Consider the following 17,133-nt stretch of genomic DNA (forward strand, 5'->3'; position numbering starts at 1 on the left):
ATTCACATAGTGAAAATATCACTGCTTGGGCTAGGCTAATATATTCTTTTTCTTTCATTTCCTTTTATTTAAAAACACAACACATAATACACTTTCTTCCCTAGAAAGTCTCATATTGCCAACTATTATATTACTTTTGCTTTTGATGGTAGACCCAAGTTTCAAAAACCAAACAAAAAAAATCAGCAGCAAAAGAGGGGAAAGACATGGCTAGATACACAGCACTGAAATCTCACAGATATAAATTTACAGGAAAAAACTATTTGAAACCAACTTCAATTTTGTTTTAATGAATTAACATACCTTGCATCAAGCTGTAACCGAGTCTTTATAAGCCAAATGGGGTTGGTCGCTGTGATTGCAGTAAAACCTAAACAAAGATGTTTAAAATGAACTCTGGTAAAAATGAAGCATATACTATTAAACTTTAAGGTTTTAAAAAATCAAACAAATCTATATTAAAGAAAATGTATAAACTATTAATTGATGTATGCTATACACCTTTATTTTACAAACACATACAACCATGAACATTTGTAGTTTATTTCCAATCTACATTCTCAAATTCTGACCATAACTAAAAAATTATTTTAAGAGCAAAATCTGGTAATATATAAATTCCTCTCCCAACATATTCAGAATATTCTCTGGGGCGCCCTCTACACTCTAAGATAAATTTAGAAACCCATTTCTAAAAATATATAGAAATTTGGTGTGTTCTAGGGCTTTTTAGCATGCAAACTCTGCAACAGCTACTTGAGGTCCAAATCCCTACATTAAAAGTGGATTCTACCTAAAGGTCAGCATTTACTATATTTGATCTTAGGTTGGCTATATAACAGAAAGGACTGTTGTTTGCCTTTATGAATGCTTTATATGAACATATACTTACTAATACTGTTATAATAACGTATCACAGAAGTAAGGTTTCTGTTAAGGTTAATAGGACAGATCTATTTCTCATCCACTTAAACACATACAAAAACTCAAAAGTTCAAAAAGTTACACACTGGAACTTCCCTCTCACTTTTATAGACACTGAAGAGAGAAACTCAGAGTAGAAGGTAGTTCTAGTTTACTTTAAAACTTGAGTACTATGTACTATCAGTGCAGAAGGGTGGTCTCCTAAGATGGCTCATTCCAGTTAGTAAATTAAGATCTCTGGAACTGTTGTTTCTAGACTAGTGCTTATCTTTTACTTTCTATCTTCCTACTGTTACAGAAAAATAGCACATGAAATGCAATCTTGGTAACGGGAATTTATGAAAATTGCTTCATCTATACAAAACGGGGTTTTAATATATTGCTTGTGAACATTTAAGATCACTACACATACTTCAAAGAACTACTTACATCAAACTGTATTTATTCAATTGGCCCTTAGATTCAGTGAAAACTTACATGCAGAAATGTCTAAGGATCTTAACTATTTTAATTCTTTCTATCAAATAATAGGCAGGTGAAGCACATTGTGTTTAAAAAGGTGGAATATAACCAGCACATTTAATATGAGTAAAGTTATTTCAGGAAGAAAAATGCTGTGGTGCACTTAAAAATAATTTGTTTTTTAAGTTAACATAATAGTGCAGGACCAATCATAAACCTTTTCCTGGCTTTCAAAGTCAATATAGGTATATCTAAAATGCAAAATAATTTTACTAAATTGTTTACAAAACAGAATTTGGTCTCATAGGTTCTTTTCCCTTCCATAATGTCAGATAATTAGCTAACTCAAATTTTATTTCCTTAATCCACTGTTTAACACCACAGAAATAGCCAGATGTCTCACAAAGGGATGCTTAAATTGTATCTATTTATAAAACACGAATAATGGAATAAAAATTTGGTTTGGTAACTCTTTTCACTATTTTGGAACAGTTCTATAGCCTCCATTTCTCTCAGGTGTTTTTAATACTACATACAGATGTATAAAACTAGTACGGGACCAACAATTTTGTATGCGCCAGTATTAAAATAATAAAAATTTAAGTATTGGACAGGTTATCAGGAACATTTTTAAATAAGAGTTTCTTTTCATATATAAATTCTTGGTAAAAGGAAAGGAGAAGAAAAATATGAATCTGTTGGATCTGTTTAAATATTTTATTTGGAAAAGATTTTTCTTACGTCCTGGCTTAAATGAGAATAAAGCTAAAGAATTTTTTTTTCTTTTCTTGACCTTCATTTTCCTAACTGAAAAACTCAAACTAAATACATTCAAATTACATTTTAAAGCAAATGTCCACCAGACATCAGTAATCTGGCTATATCCCTTATTTAATGATTCTTTGTTTTTAAACCTAAATATTTGTATTAGCTAAATGTCTGTATAGTAATATTAGGGGGCTTATTAGGGAAAGGCTGCAAAGCAGCACAAGGCAACAAAATATTCTGCATTATTCACAATGGTTTTTATTAATTATCCTGTGGAAATTAAGAGAAAAAATTTGCTTTTCATTAAATTTTGAAAGTCTAAAACTGGGAATCCTTACACCAAACTTTAAAAAAAAATGGCCTGTCTAGGTAAAAATCTCAATCTACTACACTTTATTTGAAAAGATGAACATCAAAGTTTTTTTTTTAAATAGAGGTTCTATTCCTAAAAATATTAGTACCCAAGCTTAATACTCTTCCAAGTCACAAAATTCCTCAATTAAAGGCTGAAAAAACTCCATATTATAAACTTTAAAATACTGCAATATTTATAAATATTACTGGAAATGAATTTTTCAAATATCCATGAATAAAATTTTTAATTATTTTCTGTACATATTAATGAACAATGATAGGACGCAAACAACAGGTATTTCTCACTTAACTAAAATTCATTTCCAAATACAAATTAATCTATGGGACAGGAAACATTAAAATTCAGGTCAGAGTGTTGTCATCTTATCGCTCTATAACTGTTACTATCAGTAACTTGTGCTTACTAGAGTTGTTCTGGCTCAATTCTCCCAATAATAAGCCAGCTTTTAATAAAGACACTAGCCTAAATGCCAGCAAACCATTACATTAGACAGAATCTAGGCATAACCCACAGGTTTTTAGCTATTGTCTTTACCACAGTTAAAACTCTGGTCGGTCCTAGAATTTTATGCTATTACATTCTCTTAACCACAGACACTCTACCTAATAAACTAACTAGACATTATTAAGCTAATTAAACCTATAAAAATATAATCTATTAATTCAAGAAATGAAACAAGTGGGAAGAAGCAAAAATTTATCACTAACTTAATTATATATGGCAAGGCAATTTGAAGTCGGCCAACAGTCAAAGCTAAAGAGATCTTCCTACTTCTAAGACAAACATATACAACGATACTGGGAATAGTTTCCCTGAAATTTAGAAATTTACTATTACTTTTTATTTTGACATTTAAATTTTGTGAAATTTTGATAATATCCTAATTCACATTAATATTCGGAGCACCCTGTTAAACATTAAAACTGACTTAGAGGCATATGAAGGATCTATTTGTAGGTTAAGAAGAATTAATATTGCTATAGTCCGTGAAAGCAAAGTTGCAGCGTATTGGCCATACTGTTAGTAGTGCGGTTAGAATTTTATTAATTTTTTAAAAACTTTCAAAATGCAACTTTTATTTGCTTCATCTAAGACTCCATCTGTTAATGTAAACCAGATTAACAGAAATCCTGCTTATAGGAAACTTGCTGAAAATGTCTATTTCATTAAGTGAGTGATACCTGTAGTATTGCATTTTTCAGTACTTTTTTTCATCAAATTCTGTAAGAACAAAGCCCACCTAACCTTCTAAGAGAAACAAATTAAAACTACAAAAAAAAAAAAACCCAACAACAATTAAAACTACAACAGCTCAGATCCCAAATATTCCTACCCTGCATTTATTGGAAAGTAATGGTAGGTATTGTAAGATCAATGTTTTTGCAAGAAAGTAGAAAGCTAAGTATCAACAGACAAGAGAATGGAAAGCACTGTATTAGACTTTTAAAATATGTTATGCTAAGCAAAGAGAACTACTATTTTTCCTAAAAGTTGTAGGATGGTATGATACCATTTACAACTATGTATATCTTAAATATTGTCAACAAATTCTTTCGAGGTCAAGGCTATTATGGCCAAGCTGAAGACCCCAGGCTTTTATTACACGATGACTGAAAAGTTACCCCATTCTTCCTTCTAGAAGGAATATTCTAAAGGGATCAGAATTAAAGTTTTATGAAATACTCAGAACGCACACACAAATTCAGGAAATAAAAGCTCATTTCCCGCCTTCTATTAATTCCACAGCTATTATAAATTCCCAGGGTGTGTTTCTTATAACTAGAGGCTGCAAGAGACGCTCAGATCAGTACTCACGAGGTTTAAGTTAGTCCATATTTCTACAGGAAGTGACCTGCGGATGGGGAGCATGAGATGACACGATCTCACTCTTTTCTCGGGAGAAATGTACAGTAAATGCCTAAAATAGACACAGGCTTTTCTGTATCATAACAACAAGCAGTGACCTCATCAGAAACATGTGTACAAAATGAATCCCATTGGAAGGATTTCAGAAATATTCACTGTGAGATCTAACTTTTTTGAAAATTTTAAGTTAAAAAACAAAAAGGAATATCAGAATGGGCCATAATTAAAAAAAAAAAAACTGCACCGAGTACTGAAAATTCTGCCATCTGCAGCAGTTTCAGAGTCCAAATACTTACCTAAAAGACGAATTTTGCCTTAAAGAAAAAAATGCTAACCTTGTCAATGGGGAATCTAAGAAAATATTTAGAAGGGATTATCATATCCCATTTTCCTAATCATTATGATCAGAGGTGAAATCACAATTTTCTATACTTTAGCAGTCAGCTTACTTATTAGTAAAGCTTTTTTTCTTAGTAAATCTTAAAAAAAAAAAAAACCCAGAATATTTCGAGTAACATTTTGTAATTATTTATAATTTTTAAAAATTAAAGTATATGTTGCTACAATTGTACCTTTCACTATGGCCAATAATATTGCACATCCATTTTTATGGAATATTTTGGATTATTTTGTATTTAATTTCTTGTGTTCTACAAAACAAAAAACAGGAAGAATGTTTACATACAAACACACAAAACATCTGCCCAACCACCCATTTGGCTGAATAAACTGCCATGAACAAATAAAATATTAAAAAATATATAGGCAAGACAAAATTTCTCTTTAATGAGTAAAAACTTAACCTTTAATAATAAACTTTAAGGCAAACAAAAATGTATCTTGAAAAGTACAGTGAGTGCTATAAGCAAATAAAACCCACTAGGTATGTAGTAAATGTTAAATGATTACATTATTGGTGTTTTAAAAATTAAGCAATAACTGTCTGAATATATAATCCAATAAAAATCAGAATTCTTTTCATTTAAAAATCTGTAATGTTGTATATAGAAGTCTGTATGTTCCAGATAAAAATTTCTGAAAACTGGGAATTACTATAAAGACACCATACTATTTTTTGTATGCACACTTGTGTCTAGGTATATAGAGAGAGATATGCAAGTTCATTTTAACGAAAACATACAAGTAACCTCGACAAAACAAATACTCTCAGTCTAACAAAGGTTACATGTAGAGAAGGAAAAAAAAAGCAGATAAAACATAGTCAACATTACTTAATTTTATTAAATAGCCTTCCAGGTGGAAATAATTTTTCCAATTTATACCTTTAAATTTAGGTTTATAAATTCTTATAGTCTTCTCTTGAAACACTACAACAAACCACAGTAAGATCCACTTCAAATAAACTGTCATTGATTAAAAAAAAAAAAAAAAAGGTTTACTACCTAAACACTTGAGTTCATATGGATAAAATGCAAAATCAACTGGCTACCTGGAATAAAAATTACGTACAAGGTCTGTTACTAAAATCCTTAATGTGTGTGTTGTTTGATGTGGCAAAATCTTGCAGGCAATATCATTAAACAGTCTATTTTAGTGCATCTTCTGATACCAAGATGACAAGGTTAGCATTTTTTTAATAGCCAGTTAAAAAATGATTTTTCATATGACTGCCTCTAAGCACTTTGCACCCCCAATTCATATTTAGAAGACTTCTAAAAATGATCCTGAAGAAAAACCAGAGCAATCTGGTCTAAATAATTTCAAGAATGAAGGGGGCAAAAGGCTACCTTAATGACTTTGCGTGGGACCATTCAGTTTCACCAACCACGTAGTTATGTATAAAAACTGCGAAGCTAAGTGTTAATGCTCATGAATAGTGCAAGGAAGCTCTCTGAAAGCACAATTCTCAGAAAAATTTAACTGCAAACAAATGGAAGAAGTATTTTCAAATTACACAGTAAGAATATAATGCAATAATCTCTGAGCAATGATAAGACAATCAATTTACAAAAATTCAAGGAATTCAAGGTGGAAAATAGTATCAATATAAAAACAAACTCTGAGTTGACATTTGTACACATTTGAGAGAAAAGTGCAAAATGACAATTCCACTGAAATTACATGATACAAAAATAGTAATAAATTCTGATGAGATGTTTTAATGAAAAAAGATGTTCCATTGGGAATTAAGATATTCTGAAACCCTAAACTTGCACTACTGAATATATAACTATCCTCAATTAAAAATGACTGCTCATCTACTTTCTTCGTCTTCCAAAACAAACAAAAAAAAGATTAACATTTCTTTAATAATTTTCTGGGGTTAAAAAACAAACACTGGTAATCCAGAAATATATTCTTAAAGATCCTAATACAGCAGTTATATAGTTTGAAATTTTTACCTTATACCCAACTCAAATTTGAAGAGGAAAAATCATATCCATATTCAACATCTATAAAAAGTACATTAAAAAAATTCTAGTTGTAACTAGATGGATCTCTATGGTACTAACGAACTAATTCTCAAAATCCAAATCTTTGTAGAGCAACCTACATTCCAAGGATAAGGTAAGAGAAATTCGCATAAATTATATAACTTGCCCAAGATCTTTCCTCATGGGTAAATAAGAGTATTTCACCACCTTGACCTCTAAGGTTTTTTACCTTTCAGCTTTAAAACTTCAATGAGTCAGTGAGCAATTACAAATATAAAAAGCCTTGAAAATAATTTGTGAGGTATATGGTAGATTATACAGCTATTGACCTTTCAGAAATTAGTTATTTCCAACTTACACTTAGTTCGTTAAAGTATGTGGTTCAAATTGATCCAATTTATTTCTAAACAGAAAATGGTTAACAGTTTAAGGCACTCATTATTAAACATGTAACTGATGCTCAATTTACTGCTCAACAGTTGATGAAAGTAGTAATAATTTGCTTTTAGTCATAGCATAATTTGGAAATGTGAGGTATGGTTAAATATACAACGAATCTCAGAAAACTGCAGAGAATAAACCAAAGGTCACGGCTTTGTCTAACACGCATTGCAACAAATGATTCCAGAACCAGACTGGTCTAATCAGTCTCCTCGTTTATCTTTAAGGCAGTACAGAGGCCCAGAACTAGTTGCTTTAATTCAGAATCATATATACTCAACAATGATGTTGGAAAACATTTCTATAGCAAGCATGTACACAGAGCCAGTGCCTAAATTTCAAGTACTATCTAGTGTGATTTATATGGAATGCTAAACATATTTTTCAAAATACATACATGACAGTAACTCTCAGGTATCAGTAATACATCACAAAAATTTCAGCATTTGAGCACAGGACAAAATGAATACTTTACCAAGAACTGCCGGCACATTTCAGACAGAAGCCAAAACATGCAGCAAAAAGGGAAAAGGCACTAACAGAAATTGAGGAGAGAAGAGTAAATTACAGCTGCATAACTTATTTATAGTGTAATTATGGTTGGATTCTTTAAACTGTCAAAAGTCATCACTAAATATTCAGTGGACTACACAAGACAATGTAAATATTATATTACCTGTATGCTATCACAAACCCGATTACAAAAATGCCAACTTATAACAGATTTTAAGTATACCTCCTGACCAAATTTACTGTATATTAATAAATATAAGAATCATGTACGTAGATGCTAATCAATGAAAAGCACATTGTCTTAACTATATAATGTAAAATCATAATTCAATATTAAGTCTCTAGGTTTTGGAAAATTTTTTGCTTTTTAATATTATATATTCATACCTGCCATTGCAGCTGAAATCATGTGTACCTGGGTAGAATCTGGATCAAATACACCATTCAACTTTTCCTTGCAGTTTGAATAAGCAGCAAAGTATATTGCTCTAAAATAAAGATTTAAATTTTATCAATAAGCATGTTGCATAATTCATAAGATTTAAATGACAAGTAGATCGATCTTTATAATTTTAGAGAAATCTAAAAACAAAGTCTTAGCCACATTCTCATGTAACATCAGGTTAATTTACATATTTTTTCCATGTAGATTTTGATGTTTTGCATTGACTCATTAAAAGACAAACTTCAATGTAAAGTTCCTCAAATGTAAAGCATTCTCCAACAAAAAGACGCCTACCACCCTGACCCAATACTTTTACAGCAACTGACTGAATCAAACAAAAACTATTTGCATAAGATTTTGATGTTTGGAAACATATGAATAAGGCTGGAAGGCTTATGTAATGGTAAGGTTAAATTAAACACACTTGAGTAAATATGGTATGAGAACTTAAAAAAATTGCTAAATATATAATTAGTTGATATTAATACAAAGATATTACCATTAACATAGAATATGTGTTATATATATATAAAATATACTTTTTTTTAAGTGGGGAGAGGGTGGTAGAACTGACCCAATTCATCAAGGTATGTTTAACAATTGAGATACTGTGGTATATTCTAATCTATATTATACACACAGAGTAGTTCACAGTATCCTTAAACAGATATAATAATTCCAGAAGAAATGAGCCCCATCAGGTCATGTCTTCTGTCTGTAAATATTCCATTAAATCTGTAAATATTTCCCCTCTTAACTTATTGACTATGATTTCATGCATCCCAACGACCTCTTCATTGTTTAGCCTTCCAGGCTTTGAATTATTTGCTTGCAGTATCAAATCCTTTTATTTCCCAACAACCCTGGTTATTTGTCCAATAAGGAATGTAACAGGTAAACAAGTACAAATGAGGACAGTTTCACTGTTGTACCTTTTTTTAATGTGCTGAAGAAAACTGGGAAGCTAATATAATTTAAAATGAAACATTCTACATTATGAGCAAGAAAAACAAATAGAATACATTTAATGATGACAAATTGTAAAGATATATAAACAGCACATTCCTAGAAATGAGTAAGAAATAACTTTTAATGAGAAGATGGGCAACGAATATATACAGGTAATTCACAGTAGAGATAGACAAATTGCAAATCATTACAAGGAGGAGTTTGTGACTGCACCCAAAATTAAACAAATGTATATTAAAACAGTGAAAATCAGGGCACCTGGGTGGCTCAGTTGGTTAAGCGTCTGCCTTCAGCTCAGGTTGTGATCCTGGGGTCCTTGGATTGAGCCCTGCGCTGGGCTCCCCGCTCAGTGGGGAGTTGGCTTCTCCCTCTCTGGCCCTCCCCCCGACCCCACGTGTGTTTGCTAACAAATAAGTAAAATCTTAAAAAAAAAAAAAAAATAATCACACACACAGTGAAAATCATGTTTAGTCTATTTGGCAAGTATTAAAAGATAAGAATAGTAACCAACATGAGTAATATGTGATAAAGAGAATTCACTACTTGAGAATAAAAATATGGGATGCCTTTTCAGAAGGCAAATGAGCAATACTCATAAATTTCAAATGTGTATATACTCTTTTATACAGAAATTCTACTTATAATGAACTATTCTAAAGAAATACACTTGCTTAAGTAGTCAAAGATGAAGTACAGTATGTTCACAAAACTGTTCCCAACTGACAAAATGTGGAAATAAACCTAAAGGTTTATCAATAAGGAAATGCTTATTAATGATAGAATAGCCATACTATGTGATTAAACAAAAACTACATATTTTGGGCGCCTGGGTGGCTCAGTTGGTTAAGCGACTGCCTTCGGCTCAGGTCATGATCCTGGAGTCCCGGGATCGAGTCCCGCATCGGGCTCCCTGCTCGGCAGGGAGTCTGCTTCTCCCTCTGACCCTCTTCCCTCTCGTGCTCTCTATCTCTCATTCTCTCTCTCTCAAATAAATAAATAAAATCTTTAAAAAAAAAAAAACCTACATATTTTGATGGAAAAAGCTTCAAGACAAATTTGTTGAAATATTTTAATATGATTCAATGACTGAATATAATTAAAAGTATACATTTTATGCATTTTACATAGACAATAAGCCAGAAAAATTAACGGAAGACTATACACACCAAACTGTTTATTAATAACAGTTATCTGTGCAGAGAAGAGTAAGTGCCTGTGAGAAGGCATATAACCTGAGAGGTGATGTGTTTAAGATGGAATGTCAACCTTTATGGTATACATTTTTTTTAGTTTTTACAGTAAGGATAAAATTTTTTTTTAATTAAAGATTTTATTTATTTAGTTGACAGAGAGAGAGAAAGCACAAGCAGGGTGAGTGGCAGGCAGAGGGAGATGCAGACTCCCCACAGAGCAGGGGGAGCCTGATGCAGGACTCGATCCCAGGACCCCGGGATCATGACCTGAGCCGAAGGCAGTCATGATAAAATTTTTTAAATTTGAGACAGAGCGCACACGTGTGCGGGAGGTTACACAAGTGCGCAAGTGGAGGAGGAGCAGAGGAGAGGGAGAAGGAGAGGGAGAATCTCGAGTAGACTCCATACTGAGCACAGAGCCCTAAGCCGGGCTCTATCTCACGACCCTAATTATCATGACCTGAGGTGAAACCGAGAGTCCAACGCTTAACCACCTGAACCACCCAGGTGCCCCAAGATAATTTTTTAAGAGTGAAAAGAGCCCATAAAAAGTTGAAACCCAATAAATAATAAGGCATGTATCTAGTACATGGGATAGAGCCATTTTTCACTCTGAATGGGAACTCTAGTATTTGTTTATGGAAGAAGTAAATCTAAGATAAAAGGGTATCAGAGAAAAATGACAAATTAATGTATTAATAAAGCCTTTCTGGCTCTTTTAATAGGGAATGAAATTATTCTGTTTAGCTTGTCCTCTAAGCCAAAAAATAGGGTTAGTTTTTTTTTTTTTTTAAAGATTTTATTTATTTCTTTGACAGAGAGAGACACAGCAAGAGAGGGAACAAAAGCAGGGGGAGTGGGAGAGGGAGCAGCAGGCTTCCCACTGAGCAGGGAGCCTGATGCGGGGCTCGATCCCAGGACCCTGGGATCATGGCCTGAGACGAAGGCAGACGCTTAACGACTGAGCCACTCAGGCGCCCCAAACAGGGTTAGTTCTAAAGATCTAGGTATTCCTCTTTCTCACTGTTGGTTCCCTTAGTTTGTTCTTTGCCTTTTGAACTTGGTACACAAACAGCATCACAATGATTGCACTAAGAGGTCTTCACACAAGGCAAACTGCCCAAGCTTTTACACGGTTACTGACACCTGTTTTTATACCATGGTGCTTTATCCTTACCATCTTGACTTCTTTTCAGCATCTTCTATCATTAAGCTTGAAACAAGAAAGACTGCCAAGATTTTGTTTAACTTAAAAAAATTCTTTTTACCTGGAAGGAGCCACCCCCACTAAATTGGGACCTAATCCTCTGAACAAGGAACGAGGCCCTTCTTTTTCCAAGATCACTCTGAAAGAGAAAAATATTTAGAAAGGAATGTCCTTCAACAAAGTCTAATACTTTATTTGTATAGCAAACTTAAGACTTTTAAACCTGTAGGTTTCTGCTATAATATTGTACTGGTCAGTTTTTCTTACTTAGGAAAATCTGTTTTTCTTGACATAGCATAAATTGATAATCTTAAATGATAATAAAAAGAATTCCAATCAGATTCTTTTCTAAAAGTTTTAAAGACTACAGTATAATTTCTACATTTTTATATAATCATGCTACTCTTATCTTCAATATCCTCCATTTTACAATCTTTACCAGCAAATTCAATTCCCAATCAGAAATGTAGTTCACCGTCTGGTATTTGAGGTCCTTTCTTGGTATCAGACAACTCTCTCAGTAATACAGCATTATCTCATTCAACCATTCCAATGAAATGGTGTCAAAATCTGGCATGCTAACCTCCTTTAGGATACTAAAATGGTTAGCCTGCTACCATTTCTCCCTCTTTTCAGTTAACATTTACTATATTGAATACTTACTGTATAAAAACTAAGCAGAGTAAAAAGATAGAAAAGAAGGTGAGACACCTGCCATTGAGAAATTTGATGTGCAGTTGTGGAAAAAAGAATTATATTGAAACAAATAATTCAACAGACTGTATTAATAAGCAAATACTATACAAGCTAGATACATATGCCCAGCAGGGAAAGGAAGAGGCATGTCTAAGTCATGGAAGGCTTTCTGAGAGTTATTAAATTAAACTTGGAAGTGAGGAGAAACAAACTGGAAAAAGTATTTTAACTTAGAGTTACAGGTTAGAGCAGTGGTTCTCAACCAGCTATATGCTTAAGAATGATTTCTTTAAAGACAGCTAAGCATAATGGTTAAATAAGGGCCTGAGATATGGGGCCAGACTTCTTAATATGAAGATCAATTTTGGTAAATGACTAGCTATAAGAACATAAGGTAATAACTTTTAACTTATCCTCATTTTCATTTGCAGTAAACAGAGAAAAACAGTACTCTTTTTCTGGGTTGCTGTGAGGAATAAATAAATTAATATATAAAGAACTTAAAAGAGCATCTGGCTCCCTGTAAGTACTTGATAAATCTTAGTATTATGATTACTACTAGAGCATTTGTTTAAAATGCCTATTTCTCTGATCTCACCCTCCAAGTATTCTGATTCAACAGGTATAGGACAATGCTCAGTAGTTTGCATTTTTACCATGCTTCCAGATTGACTGACACAGGTGATACAGAACCACTTCTGATAAAACCAGATTAGACAGAAGCAGAGTTCAAAATAACAAATTATAGAGAACATTTTGAAGATTCAGTGTTTGTTAGACTTTTCTGTATCATAAATCTCTTTGAAGAATTAAGAAAGGTAAATGTTCTTTAAAGATTTTATTTATTTATTTGAGAGAGAAAATGAGAGAAAGCCTGGGGTGGGGGGGGCGGGGATCAGAGGGAGAAGCAGACTCTCCACTGAGCAGGAGCCCGACGCGGGACTCCAGGATCATGACCTGAGCCGAAGGCAGTCGTTTAACCAACTGAGCCACCCAGGTGCCCTGGTAAATTTTCTTTGAAAAACTGGGTCACATTGGGCTCTGTGCTCCACAGGTAATTTGCTTGAGATTCTCTCCCTCTCCCTCTGCCCCTGCTCACACTCGTGCTCTCGCTCTCAAACAGATAAATGAAATCTTTTAAAAAATACACATTTGCAAACACCATTTTGCATACAATTTCATGTAATTTATAGACCTCTTGAAGTTTATCCATAAGCCACCTAGGAATCTAAGAGCCCAGGAGGGATTCCTAAAGTTTGTGGTTAAGCCATGAAAACACTTCACTCACTAGAATGGTTACAATAAAAAAAGTCAGACATAGTAAAACAAGGGTTGGCGGGGGTGCCTGGGTGGCTTAGTCTCTAAAGTGTCTGACTGCTGATCTCAGCTCAGGTCTTAATCTCAGGGTTGTGTTAGCCCCGAGTTGGGCTCCATGCTGGGCAAGGAGCCTACTTAAAACCAAAAAACCAAAAAACTGGGGTGGTGAGGATGTGCAGAAATTGAAAATTTCATTCATTGGTGACAGGAATGTAAAATGATGCAGCCACTGGAAAACAGTGTGATAGTTCCTCAAAATGTTAAACATAAAGTTACCATATGACCGAGAAACTCCACTCCTAGCATACCCCTCAAAATGAAAACATACGTCTCTACAATAGCATCATTCAGAATACTCCAGAAGTGGAAACAAACCAATGTCTATCACTGATGAGTGGATAAACAAAATGTGAGATATACATCCATATAAAGCAATACCTGACAATAAAAAGATACTTGTTAAAACATGGAAGAATCTTGACATTATGCTAAGACAAAGAAACCAATCACAAAATGTGTATTATATAATTCCATTTATATACAATGTCCAGAATAAGCAAATCTGTAGTGACAGAAAGCAAATTAGTAGTTGCCTAAGGCTAAGGGATGGAGGGAGAGGGAAGGGAGAAAATGAGAAGTGACTGCTAACAGATAAATGTTTATTTTGTGATGATGATGAAAATGTTCCAAATTTAGAAAGGTCATAATGGTTGCACAACTCTGTGGATATACTAAAAACAAATTGTACACTTTACATGGGTTAATTTTATGGTATGTGACTTATACCTCAAATAAAGATGAAAGGAAAAAAAAAAGCCATGAAACAGATTGCTTGGGGCAGAGCCCCTGAGTAGGGTAACAATGGGAATGAGAGTAAAGAGATGTTAAGGCAGAGAATGCAAACTTAGAAGTAACCTACACACTAATGACAGGTGAAACATGTTAAACTAACTCTTTTAAGAGGGCCAGAAAAACTGAGAAATTAAAACAAAGCTGAGAGGGATTCCTACTACTGCTGAGAAAAATCAGAGACGGCAAAACCACTGAAAAATAGAATAAAAAATATAGTACTATGGTGGGGAGCCTGGGTGTCTCAAGTTGGTTAGGCATTTGACTTGATTTCGGCTCAGATCATGATCTCAGGGTCAGGAGATCAAGCCCCACAGCGGCTCTGCACTCAGCTCGGAGTCTGCTTGTCCCTCTTCCTCCCCCTCTGCCCCTCCCTCTGCTCATGCACACTCCTGCTCGCTCTTAAATAAATAAATATATATATATATAGCACTGTCACAAAAGTCAAAGAAAGAAGTTTAAGGAGAGGTAATCAGTGCTAATAAAAGTCAAAATCATGATATTGAAATGATCTATTATTAATAGATAAAATGTTCTATTTTTATCAAGATGGTATTATTAATCAGATTGATAAGACTCTTATTCATCAGATATTCATCTATAATTACAGCATTTTATTTATTTAAGAAGGTGGGAGGGGCAGAGGAAGGAGGGGAGAAAGAGAGAGAGAGGGAGAGAGAGAGAGAATCTCGAGTAGGCTCCACGCCCAGCACGGAGCCTGTCATAGGGCTACATCTCACAACCCTGAGCAGAAATCAAGAGTCAGACGCTTAACCGACTGAGCCACCCAGGTGTCCCTATAATTATGGCACTTTAATCCAAAATTGTTAACAATTTTATTCTACCTATCATGTACTAGGTAAATTTGAAAAAAGAAAAGACTGATGAAATCTTTTGGTAACTAAGGTAAACAGACAGTATTGAGTTTATTTGCTGCCACAAAATAAACACTACTGAACTAAGCTCAAATAGATGATGCACTAGTGACCTGATAAGGCAGATACAAGTTACATACCTAAGTGTGAACATGTAAAACGTAATTTCAACAGTTTTGACTTTTCAAATCCAATGTGCGATATATAATGAAGTATGGTAAAATGTAAAAACAAAATATTTTTCAAACCACCAAGAAATGTCAAACAAACACTGATTCACCTCTTAAAATCAGTAGAAAACTGCTTTAAATTTCAGTTATGTTTAGGTTATATAAAAATCACACATTGCCACTAAGTGGATGTACTTACTGTGTCAGTACTTGGAAAATTAAAAAACACACAAAAAGAATTGGCTTTTAACACTATCACATTTCAAAGACAAATAATCCAAAACAGAATACCTAAAATACTTTCAGAAAACAAATCCTCTGAATAAATATAGAAAAATTTTCCAAATACACAATTTGGAAATAATATTACATTTTATATTATCCAACTAACTGTTCCTCTCCATTAGGCATTATCATTTATGATGAATATAATTCAGAGTAACTCTGTTAATAAGTTTGTAAAAAGCCTTTTTAAGAGTGGCAGAATATAAACAAACAAAGCACATGGGTATCATTAAGGTAAACAGACTTAAAAAAAATTCATGAATACTGTGCTCTCACTTTAGGCAATGGAGAGGTCCAGGAGACACTACTCGGTTGACACTGGCTCCAGCCATGGTGTTCAACTGAACTTCAGAGATATAAAGTGTCACAGAAGAGGACTGCAGCCGTGTTTTTACAACTTCCAGTGGACATGTCAGAATAGCTCCTACTGTACCACCACATCTACAAAAAATGAAAAGAACAAATCCACTTACTCCATAAATTCATATATTTAGACCGTAAAATGAGTGGGCAACTGGGGCTTCACCAAAGTATTAAAGTTTTAAGTTTCATTTTAAAAGACTAAACAATTTTAATGTTTCATTTATTTGACTGCATACAAACACCTTTAGTAGCTAAAAAGAACTGAGTTTAGTATTTACCTAGCAAGCATAATTAAAGAAGACTCCAAATGGCGGGTATTGTTACTAGAATCTACTGGGAAGTCACATCATAGTTTTAAATAGTATCCTAACGGTTTATTTGGTGCTCCTCACCTAGATATTATTTGTGGTTGTTGACACCTAGGACCCACTATGAGGTATATACTATCTCTCAAATTCCTCTATCTTTCAAAACTCAGGATATGTTTTCAGAGCAATAAAATTAATCACTGACAGATAATCATGTTTCCTATTTTAAATATTCAAATACTCAGAAGTGTTTTACCTACAAAAAAAAAAAGACATTTGTATCTCAACGTCAGTATTATTAGGCCCTCATGTAGGAATCTGTACAAGGTAGGTAGGCTTAGCTAGAATAATCCAATTTATATAGAAAAACTGATCACCAAAACAAAATACAAGCTCTTAACAAATGACATCATTTAAACTTTTTCAAGGAATATAAGAGATAGGCTGGAGTAATTATTCTTTTTAAATGCAAGAACGGGAAATAATTTTCTCTTAAAGCACTAACAGCTACCAAGTGAAACCTTGAGAACTGCTTTTTAACCAGAGGAAAATCACTCAGGAGAGCTCTCACCATACAGTCTAAGAGAAAAGCAGACTAAATCAGAAGTAACCTGGACCTCCATGGGCATTAAAGGAAGAAAAAGAAAAGCAGCCCACCACAGAAATATACTAAACAATTTTACCTCCAGAATTAAAAAAAAAGTGTGCGT

General features: G+C 33.5%; 1 protein-coding gene across 3 annotated transcripts in view; it reads right to left on the reverse strand.

Annotated features, from left to right (window-relative positions):
* SLC25A36 (solute carrier family 25 member 36) overlaps positions 1-17,133 on the reverse strand; it is a 39,758-nt gene that overhangs the window by 9,005 nt on the left and 13,620 nt on the right. For 2 of the 3 annotated variants that reach the window (XM_028099156.2, XM_028099158.2), the window contains exons 2-5: positions 16,029-16,193; positions 11,622-11,699; positions 8,134-8,234; positions 304-370 (exon numbers count right to left, since the gene is read on the reverse strand). In XM_028099156.2, the coding sequence (XP_027954957.1) occupies positions 304-370; positions 8,134-8,234; positions 11,622-11,699; positions 16,029-16,193 (411 nt within the window). The remainder of the gene's footprint in view (positions 1-303; positions 371-8,133; positions 8,235-11,621; positions 11,700-16,028; positions 16,194-17,133) is intronic. The other variant, XM_028099157.2, reaches the window with a different exon arrangement.

Source organism: Eumetopias jubatus, unplaced genomic scaffold (genome assembly GCF_037043125.1).
Source record: "Eumetopias jubatus isolate StellerSeaLion01/CBP00866 unplaced genomic scaffold, mEumJub1_p1.0 scaffold_1, whole genome shotgun sequence".
NCBI classification, from domain to species: domain Eukaryota; kingdom Metazoa; phylum Chordata; class Mammalia; order Carnivora; family Otariidae; genus Eumetopias; species Eumetopias jubatus.